Here is a 23,981-nt window from a genome sequence, read left to right on the forward strand (position 1 = left end):
CCTTACCCTAACCCAAAACAATAACCCTTACCCTAACCCAAAACACTAACCCTTACCCAAAACACTAACCTTTACCCAAAACACTAACCTTTACCCTAACCCAAAACACTAACCCCTAAACCTAATGCAGGATAAATCAAACATCCCAAAGTATTTGGTTAAGATTGTATATGTTTTATTTCAAATGCTTTGACGTCAGGACCGCTGACTTCTGTGCTGCACGACACAGGGATTTAATCTAGTCTCTCTCTCTCCTCTCCTCTCCTTTCTCTCTCTTCCTCGCCTCTCTCTCGCTCTCTCTCTAGGACGAGCGTTTCCCTGAAGGCACAGGTCAGGACTCAGACTCAGGGATTCATGTTCACTCTGTCCTGTGCCTCCCCATCCTCACGGCCATCGGTGACCTCATAGCTATCCTGGAGCTGCATCGGCACAGAGGCCACGAGCCTTTCAATATCAGCAACCAGGAGGTACACAAGCACGCACCCATGCACAGACACACACACACAGCCTTAGAGGTGATTTGACTGTCTACATCTAGCTAACCTATGGAGCAGACGTAATAGAAACACAATGAAACCAGATCCTGTCGGGGGAGGTTCTCTTCTGTAGTGTTCGACCAATCCAGTAAATGTAGAGGAGGAGTCAAGATGGAGTGTTGCTTTGTTAACGTCCAAAAGCTGAAGTTTTGTCACATGCTCTCTTTCCATTTCCCCTGAAAACCACAACGTCCAGTTGTTGGGGACTCAGCAGAGGCTAAGAGCTAGGCAATGACTTCCTGTTATAGCTCCATTAGTTCATAAGGACTAGTCAATGACTTCCTGTTATAGCTCCATTAGTTCATAAGGACTAGACAATGACTTCCTGTTATAGCTCCATTAGTTCATAAGGACTAGTCAATGACTTCCTGTTATAGCTCCATTAGTTCATAAGGACGAGACAATGACTTCCTGTTATAGCTCCATTAGTTCATAAGGACTAGACAGTGACTTCCTGTTATAGCTCCATTAGTTCATAAGGACTAGACAGTGACTTCCTGTTATAGCTCCATTAGTTCATAAGGACTAGACAGTGACTTCCTGTTATAGCTCCATTAGTTCATAAGAACTAGACAGTGACTTCCTGTTATAGCTCCATTAGTTCATAAGAACTAGACAGTGACTTCCTGTTATAGCTCCATTAGTTCATAAGAACTAGACAGTGACTTCCTGTTATAGCTCCATTAGTTCATAAGAACTAGACAGTGACTTCCTGTTATAGCTCCATTAGTTCATAAGGACTAGACAATGACTTCCTGTTATAGCTCCATTAGTTCATAAGGACTAGTCAATTACTTCCTGTTATAGCTCCATTAGTTCATAAGGACTAGACAGTGACTTCCTGTTATAGCTCCATTAGTTCATAAGGACTAGACAGTGACTTCCTGTTATAGCTCCATTAGTTCATAAGGACTAGTCAATTACTTCCTGTTATAGCTCCATTAGTTCATAAGGACTAGTCAATGACTTCCTGTTATAGCTCCATTAGTTCATAAGAACTAGACAGTGACTTCCTGTTATAGCTCCATTAGTTCATAAGGACTAGACAATGGTTTCCTGTTATAGCTCCATTAGTTCATAAGGACGAGACAATGACTTCCTGTTATAGCTCTATTAGTTCATAAGGACTAGACAATGACTTCCTGTTATAGCTCCATTAGTTCATAAGGACTAGTCAATGACTTCCTGTTATAGCTCCATTAGTTCATAAGGACTAGACAATGACTTCCTGTTATAGCTCCATTAGTTCATAAGGACTAGACAATGACTTCCTGTTATAGCTCCATTAGTTCATAAGGACTAGACAATGACTTCCTGTTATAGCTCCATTAGTTCATAAGGACGAGACAATGACTTCCTGTTATAGCTCCATTAGTTTGTAAAGAGAACAGCGGTCAGTGAGTCCTTGACGAACAGACCAAGGTTTTTACAACTCTGCTATTAGCTCCTAATGAGCCCATCAGAGGACAGATAGACACGTTTAGGCGACAGGCACTGAGGGGTTAATTATATCACTTCCCAGCGGGAAAGGATGTTGGCAATAAGCGTTGTAAGAACGTCACCATAATTGTGTTGTAATGACGTCTTTTCGACCCGTTTTGCCTCCTGGGATATTATGTACCCTTCATTATTGGAGAGGACATGAGGTTGGATAAACACACATGATGAGGAACACACATGAGACTGTCAACCTGGAATACCAGGAATACTCCTTAGGATGGACCTTACTCATATCCATATTATAGTCCTGTTTATATGTCTGTTAACAAATATCTCTACTGTCAAAAATAATTACATATCGGCTAACAATTTATTTTATTATTCCTTATTTGTTTTAGCATCTATTATTTTAAAGCCCATCTTGGGACTGTTATTTGTTTTGGTGTGTATATTTTTTTTTTTTTATTTTTAATGCAAAAAAATGTTTGTGATGCAAAAATAAATAAATAAAATTGATCTGCCCAGGGAATACAGATGAAAACTAAAGCCAGCTGACTAAATATAAATAGCATTTACAGAAATGTTAGTTTATGTGCATTTATTCCTGGGAGATAATTGTATATATAATAATGAAATACATATATATATATATATAATAATGAAATACATATATATATATATATATAATAATGAAATACATATATATATATAAATAATAATGAAATACATATATATATATATATAATAATGATTTTCTTAAAGGTTGCGACGGCGAGTTTAGCATGGGCATCTGTAGCTATTCACCAAGTACAGGTGAGCATTGCATTATTTTACATATATCTTTTTTCATTCATAAGAAATGTTTCCGTATTGTGATGTTGTCAGGTATATTTGGTTACAAAAGCTCGATAACACACTTCTTGATACATGATAAGGAGCAGGGTTGTGTCTGTGGTCGTTGGGACAGGGTTGTGTCTGTGGTCGTTGGGACAGGGTTGTGTCTGTGGTCGTTGGGACAGGGTTGTGTCTGTGGTCGTTGGGACAGGGTTGTGTCTGTGGTCGTTGGGACAGGGTTGTGTCTGTGGTCGTTGGGACAGGGTTGTGTCTGTGGTCGTTGGGACAGGGTTGTGTCTGTGGTCATTGGGACAGGGTTGTGTCTGTGGTCATTGGGACAGGGTTGTGTCTGTGGTCGTTGGGACAGGGTTGTGTCTGTGGTCGTTGGGACAGGGTTGTGTCTGTGGTCGTTGGGACAGGGTTGTGTCTGTGGTCGTTGGGACAGGGTTGTGTCTGTGGTCGTTGGGACAGGGTTGTGTCTGTGGTCGTTGGGACAGGGTTGTGTCTGTGGTCGTTGGGACAGGGTTGTGTCTGTGGTCGTTGGGACAGGGTTGTGTCTGTGGTCGTTGGGACAGGGTTGTGTCTGTGGTCGTTGGGACAGGGTTGTGTCTGTGGTCGTTGGGACAGGGTTGTGTCTGTGGTCGTTGGGACAGGGTTGTGTCTGTGGTCGTTGGGACAGGGGTTGTGTCTGTGGTCGTTGGGACAGGGTTGTGTCTGTGGTCGTTGGGACAGGGTTGTGTCTGTGGTCGTTGGGACAGGGTTGTGTCTGTGGTCGTTGGGACAGGGTTGTGTCTGTGGTCATTGGGACAGGGTTGTGTCTGTGGACATTGGGACAGGGTTGTGTCTGTGGTCGTTGGGACAGGGTTGTGTCTGTGGTCATTGGGACAGGGTTGTGTCTGTGGTCATTGGGACAGGGTTGTGTCTGTGGTCGTTGGGACAGGGTTGTGTCTGTGGTCATTGGGACAGGGTTGTGTCTGTGGTCGTTGGGACAGGGTTGTGTCTGTGGACATTGGGACAGGGTTGTGTCTGTGGTCGTTGGGACAGGGTTGTGTCTGTGGTCGTTGGGACAGGGTTGTGTCTGTGGTCATTGGGACAGGGTTGTGTCTGTGGTCATTGGGACAGGGTTGTGTTTGTGGTCATTGGGACAGGGTTGTGTCTGTGGTCGTTGGGACAGGGTTGTGTCTGGTCATTGGGACAGGGTTGTGTCTGGTCATTGGGACAGGGTTGTGTCTGGTCATTGGGACAGGGTTGTGTCTGGTCATTGGGACAGGGTTGTGTCTGTGGACATTGGAGCAGGGTTATGTCTGGTCATTGGGACAGGGTTGTGTCTGTGGTCATTGGGACAGGGTTGTGTCTGTGGTCATTGGGACATGGTTGTGTCTGTGGTCATTGGGACAGGGTTATGTCTGGTCATTGGGACAGGGTTGTGTCTGGTCATTGGGACAGGGTTGTGTCTGGTCATTGGGACAGGGTTGTGTCTGTGGTCATTGGGACAGGGTTGTGTCTGTGGTCATTGGGACAGGGTTCTGTCTGGTCATTGGGACAGGGTTGTGTCTGGCCATTGGGACAGGGTTGTGTCTGTGGTCATTGGGACAGGGTTATGTCTGGTCATTGGGACAGGGTTGTGTCTGGTCATTGGGACAGGGTTATGTCTGGTCATTGGGACAGGGTTGTGTCTGGCCATTGGGACAGGGTTGTGTCTGTGGTCATTGGGACAGGGTTATGTCTGGTCATTGGGACAGGGTTGTGTCTGGTCATTGGGACAGGGTTGTGTCTGGCCATTGGGACAGGGTTGTGTCTGGTCATTGGGACAGGGTTGTGTCTGGTCATTGGGAAAAACAACACCTATCATACTACTATGACTGACCCTGTAAAACAACACCTATCATACTACTATGACTGACCCTGTAAAACAACACCTATCATACTACTATGGCTGACCCTGTACAACAACACCTATCATACTACTATGACTGACCCTGTAAAACAACACCTATCATACTACTATGACTGACCCTGTAAAACAACACCTATCATACTACTATGACTGACCCTGTAAAACAACTGCATCTATCCGGTGTACATGTATATATGGCAATACAGCATATATTTTTAAATATATTTTGGGGGTATTTTAATACGTAATTGGCTCTAAAAACACTCATTGTACACTTTCATACATGTGTTTGTTCTGGTTGTGTTTATGTGAACTGAACTCTACTGTGACTGGGTTGCCAGTAGGCTTCAGTCTAATCAACCCTACAGCCTTTAACACATTGGCCCTCCCGGGGGACGTCATTATGGCCTGCTCAGCATTGTTGTTTCTATCTACCTGAACCGTTGCCACTGAGAGCTATAGTACATAGCACAACATCTCACACGCGGCGTCCCAATGCATCCCGGATCGCGGCGTCCCAATGCATCCCGGATCGCGGCGTCCCAATGCATCCCGGATCGCGGCGTCCCAATGCATCCCGGATCGCGGCGTCCCAATGCATCCCGGATCGCGGTGTCCCCAATGCATCCCGGATCGCGGTGTCCCAATGCATCTCACGTCTGTCCACAGGAACACCATTGTGTTACATCAGATATCAAAACAGTCGTCTGCACTGACATTAAACAATGGAGTCTCTGTCCACAGACAGAAATGTGAGAGAAGCCCACCGTCTCTCTTTCTTTCTCTCCCACTTTTTCCTGTCTCTCTTGCTCCGTCTCCCCTCTCTCTGTCTCTCCCTCTCTCTGTCTCCCTCTCTGTCTCCCCTCTCTCTGTCTCGCTCTCTCTGTCTGTCTCCCTCTCTCTGTCTCTCCCTCTCTCTGTCTCCCTCTCTCTGTCTCCCCTCTCTCTGTCTCCCCTCTCTCTGTCTCCCTCTCTCTCTGTCTCCCCTCTCTCTGTCTCCCCTCTCTCTGTCTCCCCTCTCTCTGTCTCGCTCGTGCTCTCCCTCTCTCTGTCTCTCCCTCTCTCTGTCTCCCCTCTCTCTGTCTCGCTCGTGCTCTCCCTCTCTGTCTCTCCCTCTCTCTGTCTCCCCTCTCTCTGTCTCTCCCTCTCTCTGCTCTCCCTCTCTCTGTCTCTCCTCTCTCTGTCTCCCCTCTCTCTGTCTCGCTCTCTGTCTCTCCCTCTGTCTCTGTCTCTCCCTCTCTCTGTCTCCCTCTCTCTGTCTCTGCCTCTCTCTGTCTCTCCCTCTCTCTGTCTACCCCTCTCTCTGTCTCCCCCTCTCTCTGTCTCCCCCTCTCTCTGTCTCCCCCTCTCTCTGTCTCCCTCTCTGTCTCTACCTCTCTCTGTCTCCCCTTTCTCTGTCTCTCCCTCTCTCTGTCTCCCCTCTCTCTGTCTCCCTCTCTCTGTCTCCCTCTCTCTGTCTCCCCTCTCTCTGTCTCTCCCTCTCTCTCCCTCTCTCTGTCTCTCCCTCTCTCTGTCTCCCTCTCTCTCTCTCTCTCTCTGTCTCCCTCTCTCTTACTCTCCCTCTCTCTCTCTCTCACTCTCCCTCTCTCTCTCTGTCTCCCTCTCTCTGTCTCTCCCTCTCTCTGTCTCTCTCGGTTTCCCTCTCTCTGTCTCTCTGTCTCTCTCTCTCTGTCTCTCCCTCTCTCTCTGTCTCTCCCTCTCTCTGTCTCTCTCGGTTTCCCTCTCTCTGTCTCTCTGTCTCCCTCTCTCTGTCTCTCCCGTGCTCTCCCTCTCTCTGTAATCCTGCTATTGACACATAAACAAAAGTGCTAATTAACTGTTAGCGTGAGTTTGAAAAGCTGAATATCTGACGTGTTGTTTCTGTATCGCCAGGTGTGCAGAGGCCTAGCCAAACAGACCGAGCTCAATGACTTCCTGCTAGATGTGTCAAAGTAAGTCTGTCTCAATGACTTCCTGCTAGATGTGTTAAATTAAAGTCTGTCTCAATGACTTCCTGCTAGATGTGTCACAGTAAGTCTGTCTCAATGACTTCCTGCTAGATGTGTTAAATTAAAGTCTGTCTCAATGACTTCCTGCTAGATGTGTCACAGTAAGTCTGTCTCAATGACTTCCTGCTAGATGTGTCACAGTAAGTCTGTCTCAATGACTTCCTGCTAGATGTGTCACAGTAAGTCTGTCTCAATGACTTCCTGCTAGATGTGTCACAGTAAGTCTGTCTCAATGACTTCCTGCTAGATGTGTCACAGTAAGTCTGTCTCAATGACTTCCTGCTAGATGTGTCAAAGACACAATATTACATCATAAAGTGACATCCAGTCATCTACACCAGTGTTTTATTCCCCTAGCACTAAACACCTGGTTCGCACTAATCAAAGATTGGATAATGAGTTGACTAATGGAATCATGTGTTTCATACCCGGGGGAGGGGGGCAGGACCAGGATGAAGAAACTCTTTACCCCCATTATCATTTATCATCTTTACTTCATTATCATTTATCATCTTTACCCCCAGTATAATTTATCATCTTTACCCCCATTATCATTCATCATATTTACCTCATTAGCATTTATCATCTTTTCCCCCATTATCATTTATCATCATTACTTCATTATCATTTATCATCATTACTTCATTATAATTTATCATCTTTACCCCCATTATCGTTTATCATCATTACTTCATTATAATTTATCATCTTTACCCCCATTAATCGTTTATCATCATTGCTTCATTATAATTTATCATCTTTACCCCCATTAATCGTTTATCATCATTACTTCATTATAATTTATCATCTTTACCCCCATTAATCGTTTATCATCATTGCTTCATTATCATTTATCATCTTTACCCCCATTATCGTTTATCATCATTACTTCATTATCATTTCTCGTCATTGCTTCCTTATCATTTATCATCTTTACCCCCATTATCGTTTATCATCATTACTTCATTATCATTCTCTCTTTCTCCAACAGAACGTACTTTGACAACATTATGGCAATAGATTCTCTACTTGAACACATAATGGTATGTTTCTATTTTGTGTGTCTATTAAGTTAATTTAGTTTATTTCGTGTAAGGCCATTCTGTATTGGTTAATGATTGAAACTAACCGTGAAGTGAATCCTAACTTCCACTTTAAAAACTAAGTCAAATGTTCATTTTTGTCATGAATTGATGTTAATGGAAATGGAAGTTTAAGATTCACCCCTGTGTCTGTGTATGTCTTTCTGTGTACTGTGTGTCTTTCTGTGTACTGTGTGTCTTTCTGTGTACTGTGTGTCTTTCTGTGTACTGTGTGTCTTTCTGTGTACTGTGTGTCTTACCGTGTACTGTGTGTCTTTCTGTGTACTGTGTGTCTTTCTGTGTACTGTGTGTCTTTCTGTGTACTGTGTGTCTTTCTGTGTACTGTGTGTCTTTCTGTGTACTGTGTGTCTTTCTGTGTACCCTGTCTTTCTGTGTACTGTGTGTCTTTCTGTGTACTGTGTGTCTTTCTGTGTACTGTGTGTCTTTCTGTGTACTGTGTGTCTTTCTGTGTACTGTGTGTCTTTCTGTGTACTGGGTGTCTTTCTGTGTTCCTTGTCTTTCTGTGTACTGTGTGTCTTTCTGTGTACTGTGTGTCTTTCTGTGTACTGTGTGTCTTTCTGTGTACTGTGTGTCTTACCGTGTACTGTGTGTCTTTCTGTGTACTGTGTGTCTTACCGTGTACTATGTGTCTTTCTGTGTACTGTGTGTCTTTCTGTGTACTGTGTGTCTTACCGTGTACTGTGTGTCTTTCTGTGTACTGTGTGTCTTTCTGTGTACTGTGTGTCTTTCTGTGTACCCTGTCTTTCTGTGTACTGTGTGTCTTTCTGTGTACTGTGTGTCTTACCGTGTACTGTGTGTCTTTCCGTGTACTGTGTGTCTTACCGTGTACTGTGTGTCTTTCTGTGTACTGTGTGTCTTTCTGTGTACTGTGTGTCTTACCGTGTACTGTGTGTCTTTCTGTGTACTGTGTGTCTTTCTGTGTACTGTGTGTCTTTCTGTGTTCCCTGTCTTTCTGTGTACTGTGTGTCTTTCTGTGTAACCTGTCTTTCTGTGTACCATATGTCTTTCTGTGTACTGTGTGTCTTACCGTGTACTGTGTGTCTTTCTGTGTACTGTGTGTCTTTCTGTGTACTGTGTGTCTTTCTGTGTACTGTGTGTCTTTCTGTGTACTGTGTGTCTTTCTGTGTACTGTGTGTCTTTCTGTGTACTGTGTGTCTTTCTGTGTTCCCTGTCTTTCTGTGTACTGTGTGTCTTTCTGTGTACTGTGTGTCTTTCTGTGTACTGTGTGTCTTTCTGTGTACCCTGTCTTTCTGTGTACTGTGTGTCTTTCTGTGTACTGTGTGTCTTTCTGTGTACTGTGTGTCTTTCTGTGTACTGGGTGTCTTTCTGTGTTCCTTGTCTTTCTGTGTACTGTGTGTCTTTCTGTGTACTGTGTGTCTTTCTGTGTACTGTGTGTCTTTCTGTGTACTGTGTGTCTTTCTGTGTACTGTGTGTCTTTCTGTGTAACCTGTACTGTGTGTCTTTCTGTGTACTGTGTCTTACCGTGTACTGTGTGTCTTTCTGTGTACTGTGTGTCTTTCTGTGTACTGTGTGTCTTACCGTGTACTGTGTGTCTTTTTGTGTACTGTGTGTCTTTCTGTGTACTGTGTGTCTTTCTGTGTACTGTGTGTCTTTCTGTGTACCCTGTCTTTCTGTGTACTGTGTGTCTTTCTGTGTACTGTGTGTCTTTCTGTGTACCCTGTCTTTCTGTGTACTGTGTGTCTTTCTGTGTACTGTGTGTCTTTCTGTGTACTGTGTGTCTTTCTGTGTACTGTGTGTCTTTCTGTGTACTGTGTGTCTTTCTGTGTACTGTGTGTCTTTCTGTGTACTGTGTGTCTTTCTGTGTACTGTGTGTCTTTCTGTGTACTGTGTGTCTTTCTGTCTTCCCTGTCTTTCTGTGTACTGTGTGTCTTTCTGTGTACTGTGTGTCTTTCTGTGTACCCTGTCTTTCTGTGTACTGTGTGTCTTTCTGTGTACTGTGTGTCTTTCAATCTCTGTCTTTCTGTGTACTGTGTGTCTTTCTGTGTACTGTGTGTCTTTCTGTGTACTGTGTGTCTTTCTGTGTACTGTGTGTATTTCTGTGTACTGTGTGTCTTTCTGTGTACTGTGTGTCTTTCTGTGTACTATGTTTATTGTGGTGTTGTGTTTCAGATATATGCAAAAAACCTGGTGAATGCGGACAGGTGTGCCCTGTTCCAGGTGGACCACAATAACAATGAACTGTACTCAGACCTGTTCGACATCGGGGAGGAGAACGAGGGCAAACCTGTCTTCAGGAAAACCAAAGAGATTAGGTAAGGGTCCTGATCGATTCTTTTACTGCTCTGTTGTTGCATGACTGATCTCTATGGTTTATGTTGAATTGACTAGTGATCATCTGAACGATTCTCTGACGGGTTATGTTGAATTGACTAGTGATCATGTGAACGATTCTCTGACGGGTTATGTTGAATTGACTAGTGATCATGTGAACGATTCTCTGACGGGTTATGTTGAATTGACTTGTGAACGATTCTCTGACAGGTTATGTTGAATTGACTAGTGATCATGTGAACGATTCTCTGACGGCTTATGTTGAATTGACTAGTGATCATGTGAACGATTCTCTGACGGGTTGTGTTGAATTGACTAGTGATCATGTGAACGATTCCCTGACAAGGAAACTAGAATCCCCAGTGCAGGGAAACTAGAATCTCTCGAACGGGGAAACTAGAATCTCTAGAACAAGGAAACTAGAATCTCTAGAACGGGGAAACTAGAATCTCTAGAACGGGGAAACTAGAATCTCTCGAACGGGGAAACTAGAATCTATAGAACAGGGAAACTAGAATCTCTAGAACAAGGAAACTAGAATCTCTAGAACGGGGAAACTAGAATCCATAGAACAGGGAAACTAGAATCTCTAGAACGGGGAAACTAGAATCCATAGAACAGGGAAACTAAAATCTCTAGAACAAGGAAACTAGAATCCCTATAACAGGGAAACTAGAATCTATAGAACAATGAAACTAGAATCCCCAGAACAAGGAAACTAGAATCTCTAAAACAAGGAAACTAGAATCTCTAGAACAAGGAAACTAGAATCCCTATAACAGGGAAACTAGAATCTCTAGAACAAGGAATCTATAATCCCTAGAACAGGAAACTAGAAACCATAGAACAGGGAAACTAGAATCCCTAGAACAAGGAAACTAGAATCCATAGAACAGGGAAACAAGAATCCTAGGACAACGAAAATAGAATCTTTAGAACACGGAAGTATAATTCTTAGAACAGAAATGTCCGTTCCCCGGTTGTAACCTCCAGCGCTCTTCTGTCTTGTCCTCTCCCAGGTTTTCTATAGAGAAAGGTATAGCGGGCCAAGTGGCACGGACGGGGGAGGTCCTTAACATCCCAGACGCCTATGCAGACCCACGCTTTAATAGGTAAAACTCCCATTTTACCCTGGCTGCTTCCCAAACGGCACCCTATTCCCCTATATAGTGCACTACTTTTGACCAGAACCATATAGATAGGGTGCCCCATTATCCCAGCTCTAATTAGGCCGTCTTGCCAAGTTCTAATGTCATTGTAGTGCCCAATATTTTCTTAGGTAGTTGCACCGGGCTTTTCACGTCTAGCTTGTTGTAATACACTTCGTCAGCCTGGGCCTTGATGTAATTTAATGGAATATAAGCCTAATGATTTTTTATTTGACCTTTATTTATCTAGGCAAGTCAGTTAAGAACAAATTCTTACTTACAATGACGGCCTAGGAACAGTGGGTTAACTGCCTTGTTCAGGGGCAGAACGACAGATTTGTACCTTGTCAGCTCGGGGGTTTGAACTTGCAACCTTCCGGTTACTAGTCCAACGCTCTAACCACTAGGCTACCCTGCCGCCCCATCATTAAACACTTATGGCATTATGTCAAGATGAATTCCGTGTTACATTTTAACCCCTCCCACTTCACAGAGAGGTAGACCTCTATACGGGCTACACCACGCGGAACATCCTATGCATGCCCATCGTTTCCAGGGGGACCGTAATAGGGGTCGTACAGATGGTTAACAAGCTGAGTGGAAGTGCCTTCACCAAAACAGACGAGAACAACTTCAAGATGTTCGCCGTCTTCTGTGCTCTAGCCTTGCACTGTGCCAATGTGAGTGTTTCGTGTCGAATTTATATTTTTATGAAAATATATTTTACTTTGTGTCAGACAAAACAAAATTGAAGGATATTCAGGATATACTTCAGGAAAAAATGTGAGTTTTTCTTTCAATTCAAATCTCAGTTATGAATTGACAATAACTCTGAACTGCACAATGTACAGACACCATGTATCAAGGGCCAATATTAGACACAGTAAAATCATGAATCAGAATGACTAAAGGCCTGACTGTTTAGCTCTGTCTAGTCCCAAAGGCCTGTTGAGATCAAACACTGACATGTCTTTGTCGCCCCAAGACGTTGTTGAGCATCTAGAGTAGGACAGCAAGGCTGTACACAGCAGACGCCAAACCCCCCACACCTCCCCTTCCCTCCACCAGAACAGACGCATCACTATCTCCAGCCAGGCAAAATGACTTACCTAAAGGTACACACACACACACACACACACACACACACACACAGACACACACACACACACACACACACACACACACACACACACACACACACACACACACACACCACACCTAGAGGCAGGAGGCATGAAATACTGCTCAACATAAATCGTCCGGCTGGGAGGATGGTGGCGGGTGGCAGTGGAGCGGCTTGGGTGGGTAAAATATTAACGTGGCTCATCAACATGGTGACGCAGGCTCCTGCGCAAGTGTGTCGCACAAGAAGGGGGGGGGGGTCCAAATGGGAGGAGTTAGGAGAGGAGAGACTTGGGAGGAGAGCAGAGAAGAGGAGACAGAGGGGCACTAGAACCACACAGAGGGGCACTAGAACCACACAGAGGGGCAATAGAACAAAACTGCAGTTCGCCACTAGAGAAGGGGAGAGAGGGGAGAGAGAGGAGAGAGGGGAGAGAGAGTAGAGGGAAGAGGAGATAGGGGAGAGAGAGAAGAGGAGAGAGAGGGAGAGAGAGAGAGGGAAGAGAGAGAGGAGAGGGAAGAGAGAGGGAGAGGGAAGAGGAGAGAGAGGAGAGGGGAGAGAGGAGAGAGGAGGGAGAGAGGGGAGAGGGAGGGAGAGAGGGGAGAGAGGAAGAGGAGAGAGAGGGGAGAGAGAGGATAGGGAAGAGGAGAGAGGGGAGAGAGAGAGTGGGAAGAAGAGGAGGTAGAGGATAAGCGGAGAGGAAAGAGAAGAGGAGAGAGGGGGGAGAGGGAAGAGGGGAGAGAGAGAGAGAGGAGAGGGAAGAGGAGAGGGAAGAAGAGGAGGTGGAGGATAAGCGGAGAGGAGAGAGGCTGAGAGGAGCAGTCAGGAAGGGAGGGGAGAGAGAGAGAGAGAGAGACCGCTGGGAGAATAGAAGAGGGGAAAGAGGAGGGGAGAGGGAAGCTTTGGTGCGAAGGATGGGGGATCAACACGACTCCCAACGGCAACGCCAAGAGTTTGAAGGACCGTCTGTCTCTCTTTGTCTGTGTGTGTCTGTCTGTCTGTCCAGATGTACCACCGGATCAGGCACTCTGAGTGTATCTACAGGGTAACCATGGAGAAGTTGTCCTACCATAGTATCTGTACTTCAGAGGAGTGGAAGACCCTCACGAAGCTGGACCTTCCTACACCCCTATACAAAGAGATAGAACTGTGAGTGTCTAACCATAAGGCCCCTATACAAAGAGATAGAACTGTGAGTGTCTAACCATAAGGCCCCTATACAAAGAGATAGAACTGTGAGTGTCTAACTATAAGGCCCCTATACAAAGAGATAGAACTGTGAGTGTCTAACTATAAGGCCCCTATACAAAGAGATAGAACCTTGAGTGTCCTAACCATAAGGCCCCTATACAAAGAGATAATGTCCTCTGACCTACCCAATCCATTGATCTCCTGCCTCTTATCTCCCATTGTTCATACACCATAACCTGCCTCTTATCTCTCATTGTTCATACACCATAACCTGTCTCTTATCTCCCATTGTTCATACACCATAACCTGTCTCTTATCTCCCATTGTTCATACACCATAACCTGCCTCTGATCTCCCATTGTTCATACACCATAACCTGTCTCTTATCTCCCATTGTTCATACACCATAACCTGTCTCTTATCTCCCATTGTTCATACACCATAACCTGTCTCTTATCTCCCATTGTTCATACACCATAACCTGCCTCTGATCTCCCATTGTTCATACACCATAACCTGTCTCTTATCTCCCATTGTTCATACACCATAACCTGCCTATTCTAGTATTCTCATCCTCAGCCATGTTTCTTGGAGCAGACATGGGTTCAAATAGGATTTGTTTTCTTCAGACCCATGTCTGTCTCTTAAGAGAGAGAGACGGCCCTGAACGCAGACAGACAGGAGAGAGACGGCCCTGACGCAGACAGACAGGAGAGAGACGGTCCTGACGCAGACAGACAGGAGAGAGACGGCCCTGACGCAGACAGACAGGAGAGAGACGGTCCTGACGCAGACAGACAGGAGAGAGACGGTCCTGACGCAGACAGACAGGAGAGAGACGGTCCTGACGCAGACAGACAGGAGAGAGACGGCCCTGATGCAGACAGACAGGAGAGAGACGGCCCTGATGCAGACAGACAGTCCTGACGCAGACAGACAGGAGAGAGACGGCCCTGATGCAGACAGACAGTCCTGACGCAGACAGAAAGGAGATAGACGGCCCTGACGCAGACAGACAGGAGAGAGACGGTCCTGACGCAGACAGACAGGAGAGAGACTGCCCTGACACAGACAGACAGGAGAGAGACGGTCCTGACGCAGACAGACAGGAGAGAGACGGTCCTGACGCAGACAGACAGGAGAAAGATGGCCCTGATGCAGACAGACAGTCCTGACGCAGACAGACAGGAGAGAGACAGCCCTGACGCAGACAGACAGGAGAGAGACGGCCCTGATGCAGACAGACAGTCCTGACGCAGACAGACAGGAGAGAGACGGCCCTGATGCAGACAGACAGTCCTGACGCAGACAGAAAGGAGATAGACGGCCCTGACGCAGACAGACAGGAGAGAGACGGTCCTGACGCAGACAGACAGGAGAGAGACTGCCCTGACACAGACAGACAGGAGAGAGACGGTCCTGATGCAGACAGAAAGGAGATAGACGGCCCTGACGCAGACAGACAGGAGAGAGACGGTCCTGACGCAGACAGACAGGAGAGAGACGGCCCTGACACAGACAGGAGAGAGACGGTCCTGACGCAGACAGACAGGAGAGAGATGGCCCTGATGCAGACAGACAGTCCTGACGCAGACAGACAGGAGAGAGACGGCCCTGACGCAGACAGACAGGAGAGAGACGGCCCTGATGCAGACAGACAGTCCTGACGCAGACAGACAGGAGAGAGACGGCCCTGACGCAGACAGACAGGAGAGAGACGGTCCTGACGCAGACCTGACGCAGACAGACAGGAGAGAGACAGCCCTGACGCAGACAGACAGGAGAGAGACGGCCCTGACGCAGACAGACAGGAGAGAGACGGTCCTGACGCAGACAGACAGGAGAGAGACGGTCCTGACGCAGACAGACAGGGGAGAGACGGTCCTGACGCAGACAGACAGGAGAGAGACGGCCCTGACGCAGACAGACAGGAGAGAGACGGCCCTGATGCAGACAGACAGTCCTGACGCAGACAGACAGGAGAGAGACGGCCCTGACGCAGACAGACAGGGGAGAGACGGTCCTGACGCAGACCTGACAGACAGGAGAGAGACAGCCCTGACGCAGACAGACAGGAGAGAGACGGCCCTGACGCAGACAGACAGGAGAGAGACGGTCCTGACGCAGACAGACAGGAGAGAGACGGTCCTGACGCAGACAGACAGGGGAGAGACGGTCCTGACGCAGACAGACAGGAGAGAGACAATCCTGACGCAGACAGACAGGAGAGAGACGGTCCTGACGCAGACAGACAGGAGAGAGACGGCCCTGATGCAGACAGACAGGAGAGAGACGGTCCTGACGCAGACCTGACGCAGACAGACAGGAGAGAGACAGCCCTGACGCAGACAGACAGGAGAGAGACGGCCCTGACGCAGACAGACAGGAGAGAGACGGTCCTGACGCAGACAGACAGGAGAGAGACAATCCTGACGCAGACAGACAGGAGAGAGACGGTCCTGACGCAGACAGACAGGAGAGAGACGGCCCTGATGCAGACAGACAGTCCTGACGCAGACAGAAAGGAGATAGACGGCCCTGACGCAGACAGACAGGAGAGAGATGGCCCTGACGCAGACAGACAGGAGAGAATGCCCAGAGCAGGAAGGAAGGGGGCCGGACCCTGTGTGTGTGCGTGTGCATGCGTGCTTGTTTCAGCCCTGCTGATCTACAGCCAGTCTGACTTTCTCTCTTCCCCCCCACACACACACACACACACACACACACACACACACACACACTGCAGGGCCATCATAATCTAAGAGGCTCCCTCCCTCTTTCTTTCCCTCTCTCTCCCTCCCTCCTTCAGGTTTCATTTTGACATTAGTCAGTTTGAGGAGCTGTGGCCAGCTGTCTTTGTTTACATGGTCCACAACTCATGTGGAGAGACCAGGTACGTGAAGGTCATCAGGGAAATTAACTTGGTCAAATAAACCCATAGATTCTACAGGATAAATTTAAATTAGTCATACATACCCATAGATTCTATAAGATAAATTAATTTAGTCATGTAGAGTGGGGAGAACAAGTATTTGATACACTGCCGATTTTGCAGGTTTTCCTACTTACAAAGCATGTAGAGGTCTGTAATTTTTATCATAGGTACACTTCAACTGTGAGAGACAGAATCTAAAACAAAAATCCAGAAAATCACATTGTATGATTTTTAAGTAATTAATTAGCATTTTATTGTATACTGTACCCATAGATTCTACGAGATAAATTAACTTAGTCATAAATACCCATAGATTCTATAAGATATATTAAATTGTCATATAAACACATCGATTCTTTAAGAAAATTACTAATATTACTCTCTCCCCCTCTCCGTCCTCTCCTCCTCTCCATCCTCTCCCGCTCTCCATCCTCTCTCTCCCCCTCTCCGTCCTCTCCCCCTCTCCATCCTCTCCCCCTCTCCGTCCTCTCCGTCCTCTCCCCTCTCCGTCCTCTCCCCCTCTCCATCCTCTCCCTCTCTCCGTCCTCTCCCCCTCTCCATCCTCTCCCCTCTCCGTCCTCTCCCCTCTCCATCCTCTCCCGCTCTCCATCCTCTCTCTCTCTCTCTCTCTCCGCCCCCCCCACTCTGTCCTCTCCCCCTCTCCATCCTCTCCCCCTCTCCGTCCTCTCCCCCTCTCCGTCCTCTCCCCCTCTCCATCCTCTCCCCCTCTCCGTCCTCTCCCCCTCTCCATCCTCTCCCCCTCTCCATCCTCTCTCTCTCTCCGTCCTCTCTCTCTATCCGTCCTCTCTCCCTCTCCGTCCTCTCTCCTTCTCCGTCCTCTCTCTCTCTCCGTCCTCTCTCTCTCTGTCCTCTCTCCTTCTCCATCCTCTCCCCCTCTCCGTCCTCTCTCTCTCTCTCTCCGTCCTTTCCCCCTCTCCGTCCTCTCTCTTTCTCTCTCCATCCTCTCCCTCTCCGTCCTCTCTCCCTCTGTCCTCTCTCCCTCTGTCCTCTCTCCCTCTGTCCTCTCTCCCTCCGTCCTCTCTCTCTCCGTCCTCTCTCCCTATCCGTCCGCTCTCTCTCTCCGTCCTCTCTCTCTCTCCGTCCTCTCTCTCTCTCTCCGTCCTCTCTCTCTCTCTCCGTCCTCTCTCCCTATCCGTCCTCTCTCCGTCCTCTCTCTCCCTCTCCGTCCTCTCTCTCTCTCTCCGTCCTCTCTCCCTATCCGTCCTCTCTCCGTCCTCTCTCTCCCTCTCCATCCCCTCTCCCTCTCCGTCCTCTCTCTCTCTCTCCGTCCTCTCTCCCTATCCGTCCTCTCTCCGTCCTCTCTCTCCCTCTCCGTCCTCTCTCCCTATCCGTCCTCTCTCCCTATCCGTCCTCTCTCCCTATCCGTCCTCTCTCTGTCCTCTCTCTCCCTCTCTGTCGTCTCTCCCTCTCCGTCCTCTCTCTCCCTCTCCGTCCTCTCTCCCTCTCCGTCCTCTCTCTCTCTCTCCGTCCTCTCTCCCTATCCGTCCCTATCCGTCCTCTCTCCGTCCTCTCTCTCCCTCTCCGTCCTCTCTCCCTCTCCGTCCTCTCTCTCCCTCTCCGTCCTCTCTCCCTCTCCGTCCTCTCTCTCTCTCTCCGTCCTCTCTCCCTATCCGTCGTCTCTCCGTCCTCTCTCTCCCTCTCCGTCCTCTCTCCCTCTCCGTCCTCTCTCCCTCTCCGTCCCTCTAGTTTTGAGCTGGAGAAGTTGTGCAGGTTCACTATGTCTGTGAGGAAGAATTATCGGCGTGTTCCCTACCACAACTGGAAACATGCGGTGAACGTGGCTCACTGTATGTACGCCATACTGCAGAAGACCACCGGCATCTTCACTGAGATAGAGGTCTGTCCGTCCGTCGGTTTGTCAATAGCATAGTCAAGAGCTAAAATAAAGTAAGGTTTAGAAAGAGGGTTGTGGTCAACTCCATTCCAATTCAGTCATTTACTTCCTGTTTCCTAAATAGAATCAGGATAGATTCTAAACAGGGTCAATTCTATCAGTAGCTGACTTCCTTTCTCTCTATCCATCCTCTCTCTCTCCCATCATCTCTCCCCATCTTCTCTCTCTCCCCATCCTCTCTCTCCCACCCTTTCTCTCTCTGTCCATCCTCTCTCTCTCCCCATCCCCTCTCTCTCCCCCATCTCCTCTCTCTCTCTCCCTCATCTCCTCTCTCTCCCCATCCCCTCTCTCTCTCCCCCATCTCCTCTCTCTCTCCCCATCCCTCTCTCTCTCCCATCCCCTCTCTCTCTCTCCCCTCATCTCCTCTCTCTCTCCCCATCCCCTCTCTCTCTCTCCCCATCCCCTCTCTCTCTCCATCTCCTCTCTCTCTCCCCATCCCCTCTCTCTCTCTCCCCATCCCCTCTCTCTCTCTCCCCATCCCCTCTCTCTCTCCATCCATCCCCTCTCTCTCCCCATCCTCTCTCTCCCCATCCCCTCTCTCTCCCCATCTCCTCTCTCTCTCCCCCCATCCCCTCTATCTCTCCCCATCTCCTCTCTCTCCCCATCTCTTCTCTCTCCCCCATCAACAGAAGAAGGGTCTGCTGATAGCCTGTCTCTGTCATGATCTGGACCATCGAGGATACAGTAACACCTACCTGCAGAAGTTTGACCATCCTCTAGCTGCCCTGTACAGCACGTCTACAATGGAGCAGCACCACTTCTCCCAGACTGTATCCATCCTGCAGGTAGGACTACCACACACACACACACACACACCCTGTTCTCACACACTTACCCAGCTGCCCTCTAAATGTTCCCCCGGGAGGGTCTTAACTCTTCAGACATTCCCCCCTAACAGTTGCTCTGTTATTAACCGGTGTCCCCTCCCAATTCAAATTCCTCATCTTTGGTGGGTGATGATCAGGTACTCTGAATCCTTGTCCACAGAAGTGTCAGGGTTGGGTCAATTCTAATTGAAGATATTTAATTAAGAAAGCAATTTGAATTTAAAACTTCAAAAGTGGATTTATTTTTATTTTTAATAAATAGCTTTTACTTTGACATTTATTGAGATGTCATTGAAAATAGATGGCCTTTTTCAGTTATTGAATTTCAGTTTACTTCCTGAATTGACAGCCTTCGATTTCAAATTGACCACAAAAACTTGCAAAGTATCCAAACTACCCTGAACGTTCCAGGACCTACTGCACTCCCAGGATGTACCCTCTGGCTATCCCACCTAAGCTGTACTCGCAGGATGTACCCTCTGGCTATCCCACCTAAGCTATACTCCCAGGATGTACCCTCTGGCTATCCCACCCAAACTGGTACTCCCAGGATGTACCCTCTGGCTATCCCCCCTAAGCTATACTCCCAGGATGTACCCTCTGGCTATCCCACCTAAGCTATACTCCCAGAATGTACCCTCTGGCTATCCCACCTAAGATGGTACTCCCAGGATGTCCCCTCTGGCTATCCCACCCAAACTGGTACTCCCAGGATGTACCCTCTGGCTATCCCCCCTAAGCTGGTACTCCCAGGATGTCCCCTCTGGCTATCCCACCCAAACTGGTACTCCCAGGATGTACCCTCTGGCTATCCCACCTAAGCTGAGCGGAACTCCTCGTAAGCGGAGCGTTTGCTTTTTATTGATGTCTTTGTTTCCCATAGCTGGAAGGGCACAATGTTTTCTCCAACCTGACTTCCAGTGAGTACGAGCAGGTGTTAGAGATCATCCGCAAGGCCATCATCGCTACAGATCTGGCGCTCTACTTCGGCAACCGCAAACAGCTAGCTGAGCTACTGACCACGGAGGCACTGGACCTAGACAACCACCAACACAGGTCAGAGGTCAGGGGTCGTACACATACACACTTTAGACATAACGCAAGGCACAAACACTGGACATCTTCTCTGATACATCTGGAAATAGATCATAAAAAAATATATATATATTTACTTTTCTTTCCCCAGGGACCGTGTGATTGGTCTGATGATGACAGCATGTGACCTGTGTTCCGTTACCAAGCTGTGGCCAATCACACGACTCACGGCTAATGACATCTACGCTGAGTTCTGGGCCGAGGTGCGGTGGTATAATTCACTACGACATCTCTGTTCTTGTAACGTGGTAGACTAGTGGTTAGAGTGTAGGGACGGCAGGTAGACTAGTGGTTAGAGTGTAGGGACGGCAGGTAGACTAGTGGTTAGAGTGTAGGGACGGCAGGTAGACTAGTGGTTAGAGTGTAGGGACGGCAGGTAGACTAGTGGTTAGAGTGTAGGGACGGCAGGTAGACTAGTGGTTAGAGTGTAGGGACGGCAGGTTGACTAGTGGTTAGAGTGTAGGGACGGTAGGTAACCTAGTGGTTAGAGTGTAGGGACGGCAGGTAGACTAGTGGTTAGAGTGTAGGGACGGCAGGTAGCCTAGTGGTTAGAGTGTAGGGACGGCAGGTAGCCTACTGGTTAGAGTGTAGGGGCGGCAGGTAGCCTACTGGTTAGAGTGTAGGGACGGCAGGTAGCCTAGTGGTTAGAGTGTAGGGGCGGCAGGTAGCCTAGTGGTTAGAGTGTAGGGACGGCAGGTAGCCTAGTGGTTAGAGTGTAGGGACGGCAGGTAGACTAGTGGTTAGAGTGTAGGGACGGCAGGTAGACTAGTGGTTAGAGTGTAGGGACGGCAGGTAGACTAGTGGTTAGAGTGTAGGGACGGCAGGTTGACTAGTGGTTAGAGTGTAGGGACGGTAGGTAACCTAGTGGTTAGAGTGTAGGGACGGCAGGTAGACTAGTGGTTAGAGTGTAGGGACGGCAGGTAGACTAGTGGTTAGAGTGTAGGGACGGCAGGTAGCCTAGTGGTTAGAGTGTAGGGACGGCAGGTAGCCTAGTGGTTAGAGTGTAGGGACGGCAGGTAGCCTAGTGGTTAGAGTGTAGGGACGGCAGGTAGCCTAGTGGTTAGAGTGTAGGGGCGGCAGGTAGCCTAGTGGTTAGAGTGTAGGGACGGCAGGTAGCCTAGTGGTTAGAGTGTAGGGACGGCAGGTAGCCTAGTGGTTAGAGTGTAGGGACGGCAGGTAGCCTAGTGGTTAGAGTGTAGGGACGGCAGGTAGCCTAGTGGTTAGAGTGTAGGGTCGGCAGGTAGCGTAGTGGTTAGAGTGTAGGGCGGCAGGTAGCCTGTGGTTAGAGTGTAGGGACGGCAGGTAGCCTAGTGGTTAGAGTGTAGGGTCGGCAGGTAGCCTAGTGGTTAGAGTGTAGGGGCGGCAGGTAGCCTAGTGGTTAGAGTGTAGGGACGGCAGGTAGCCTAGTGGTTAGAGTGTAGGGACGGCAGGTAGCCTAGTGGTTAGAGTGTAGGGACGGCAGGTAGCCTAGTGGTTAGAGTGTAGGGACGGCAGGTAGCCTAGTGGTTAGAGTGTAGGGACGGCAGGTAGCCTAGTGGTTAGAGTGTAGGGACGGCAGGTAGCCTAGTGGTTAGAGTGTAGGGTCGGCAGGTAGCGTAGTGGTTAGAGTGTAGGGACGGCAGGTAGCCTAGTGGTTAGAGTGTAGGGGTGGCAGGTAGCGTAGTGGTTAGAGTGTAGGGGCGGCAGGTAGCCTAGTGGTTAGAGTGTAGGGACGGCAGGTAGCCTAGTGGTTAGAGTGTAGGGTCGGCAGGTAGACTAGTGGTTAGAGCGTTGGACTAGTAACCAAAAGGTTGTTTCGATCAAATCCCCGAGCTGACAAGGTAAAAATCTGTCGTTCTGCAGGCAGTTAACCCACTGTTCCTCTTCTCTCCTCCTTTCCTCCTTCTCCTCTCCCTCCCTCCTTTATCTCCTCTCCCTCCCTCCTTTATCTCCTCTCCTCCTTCCTTCTTTATCTCCTCCTCCTCCTCTCCTCCTCCTCCTCTCCTCCTCCTCCTCCTCCTCTCTCCCTCCTCCTCTCCTCCTCCTCCTCCTCTCCTCTCCTCTCCTCTCCTCCTCCTCCCTTCTTTATCTCCTCTCCTCCTCCTCTCCTCACCTTCTCTCCTCTCCTCTCCTCCTCCTCCCTTCTTTATCTCCTCCTCCTCCTCCTCCTCCTCCTCCTTTCCTCTACAGGGGGATGAGATGAAGAAGATAGGTATACAGCCCATCCCTATGATGGACAGAGATAAGAAGGAAGAGGTTCCTCAGGGGCAGGTAAGAACTACACACACACACACACACACACACACACACACACACACACACACTAAGAAGAACATTACCTGGGCTGTGTCTCATTCTGACTCGATGTTCCCTCCCCTCTGCCCTTGTTCCCTCACCTTTACTGGATTCTCCTTGTCTGTTTTTCTAGGTGGGGTTCTACAATGCTGTTGCACTCCCATGTTATACCACCTTATCTGAGCTCTTCCCCCCTTCCAGCCCTCTTCTACAAGCCTGCAAGTGAGTTAGATACTGTACAATACCCATATATTATATAGACTACACACACAGTATATTATATAGACTACACACACTGTATATTATATAGACTACACACACTGTATATTATATAGACTACACACACTGTATATTATATAGACTACACACACTGTATATTATATAGACTACACACACTGTATATTATATAGACTACACACACTGTATATTATATAGACTACACACACTGTATATTATATAGACTACACACACTGTATATTATATAGACTACACACACTGTATATTATATAGACTACACACACTGTATATTATATAGACTACACACACTGTATATTATATAGACTACACACACCGTATATTATATAGACTACCCACACTGTCATTAAAACTCGTTTTTCAACCACTCCACAAATTTCTTGTTAACAAACTATAGTTTTGGCAAGTCGATTAGGACATCTACTTTGTGGATGACACAAGTCATTTTTCCAACAATTGTTTACAGACAGATTATTTCACTGTATTACAATTCCAGTGGGTCAGAAGTTTACATACACTAAGTTGACTGTGCCTATAAACAGCATGGAAAATGCCAGATAATGATGTCATGGCTTTAGAAGCTTCTGATAGGCTAATTGACATAATTTGAATCAATTAGAGGTGAACATGTGGATGTATTTCAAGGCCTACCTTCAAACTCAGCGCCTCTTTGCTTGACATCATGGGAAAATCAAAAGAAATCAGCCAAGACCTCAGAAAATAAATTGTAGACCTCCACAAGTTTGGTACATCCTTGGTAGCAATTCTCAAACGCCTGAAGGTACCACGTTCATCTGTACAAACAATAGTATGTAAGTATAAACACCATGGGACCACGCAGCCGTCATACCGCTCAGGAAGGAGACACACTCTGTCTCCTAGAGATGAACGTACTTTGGTGCGAAAAGTGAAAATCAATCCCAGAACAACAGCAAAGAACCTTGTGAAGATTCTGGAGGAAACACAGTAAAACGAGTCCTATATTGGCATAACCTGATTGGCCGCTCAGCAAGGAAGAAGCCACTGCTCCAAAACCGCCATAAAAAAGCCAGACTACGGTTTGCAACTGCACATGGGGACAAAGATCATACTTTTTGGAGAAATGTCCTCTGGTCTGATGAAACAAAA

The 23,981-nt window shown here is 47.7% G+C and overlaps 1 protein-coding gene across 1 annotated transcript in view; it reads left to right on the top strand.

The window, feature by feature from the left end:
- The window catches only part of pde10a (phosphodiesterase 10A), a 119,047-nt gene that overhangs the window by 86,321 nt on the left and 8,745 nt on the right, over positions 1 to 23,981 (top strand). Inside the window, exons 7-21 of the mRNA XM_065007817.1 lie at positions 306 to 467; positions 2,739 to 2,789; positions 6,580 to 6,638; positions 7,687 to 7,738; positions 9,929 to 10,071; positions 11,110 to 11,202; positions 11,732 to 11,918; positions 13,368 to 13,510; positions 16,362 to 16,445; positions 18,195 to 18,345; positions 19,032 to 19,187; positions 20,113 to 20,285; positions 20,416 to 20,527; positions 22,494 to 22,574; positions 22,732 to 22,820. Coding sequence (XP_064863889.1) covers positions 306 to 467; positions 2,739 to 2,789; positions 6,580 to 6,638; positions 7,687 to 7,738; positions 9,929 to 10,071; positions 11,110 to 11,202; positions 11,732 to 11,918; positions 13,368 to 13,510; positions 16,362 to 16,445; positions 18,195 to 18,345; positions 19,032 to 19,187; positions 20,113 to 20,285; positions 20,416 to 20,527; positions 22,494 to 22,574; positions 22,732 to 22,820 — 1,736 coding nt within the window. The remainder of the gene's footprint in view (positions 1 to 305; positions 468 to 2,738; positions 2,790 to 6,579; positions 6,639 to 7,686; positions 7,739 to 9,928; positions 10,072 to 11,109; positions 11,203 to 11,731; positions 11,919 to 13,367; positions 13,511 to 16,361; positions 16,446 to 18,194; positions 18,346 to 19,031; positions 19,188 to 20,112; positions 20,286 to 20,415; positions 20,528 to 22,493; positions 22,575 to 22,731; positions 22,821 to 23,981) is intronic.

The sequence above is a fragment of the Oncorhynchus nerka genome, linkage group LG23, assembly GCF_034236695.1.
Source record: "Oncorhynchus nerka isolate Pitt River linkage group LG23, Oner_Uvic_2.0, whole genome shotgun sequence".
NCBI lineage: Eukaryota > Metazoa > Chordata > Actinopteri > Salmoniformes > Salmonidae > Oncorhynchus > Oncorhynchus nerka.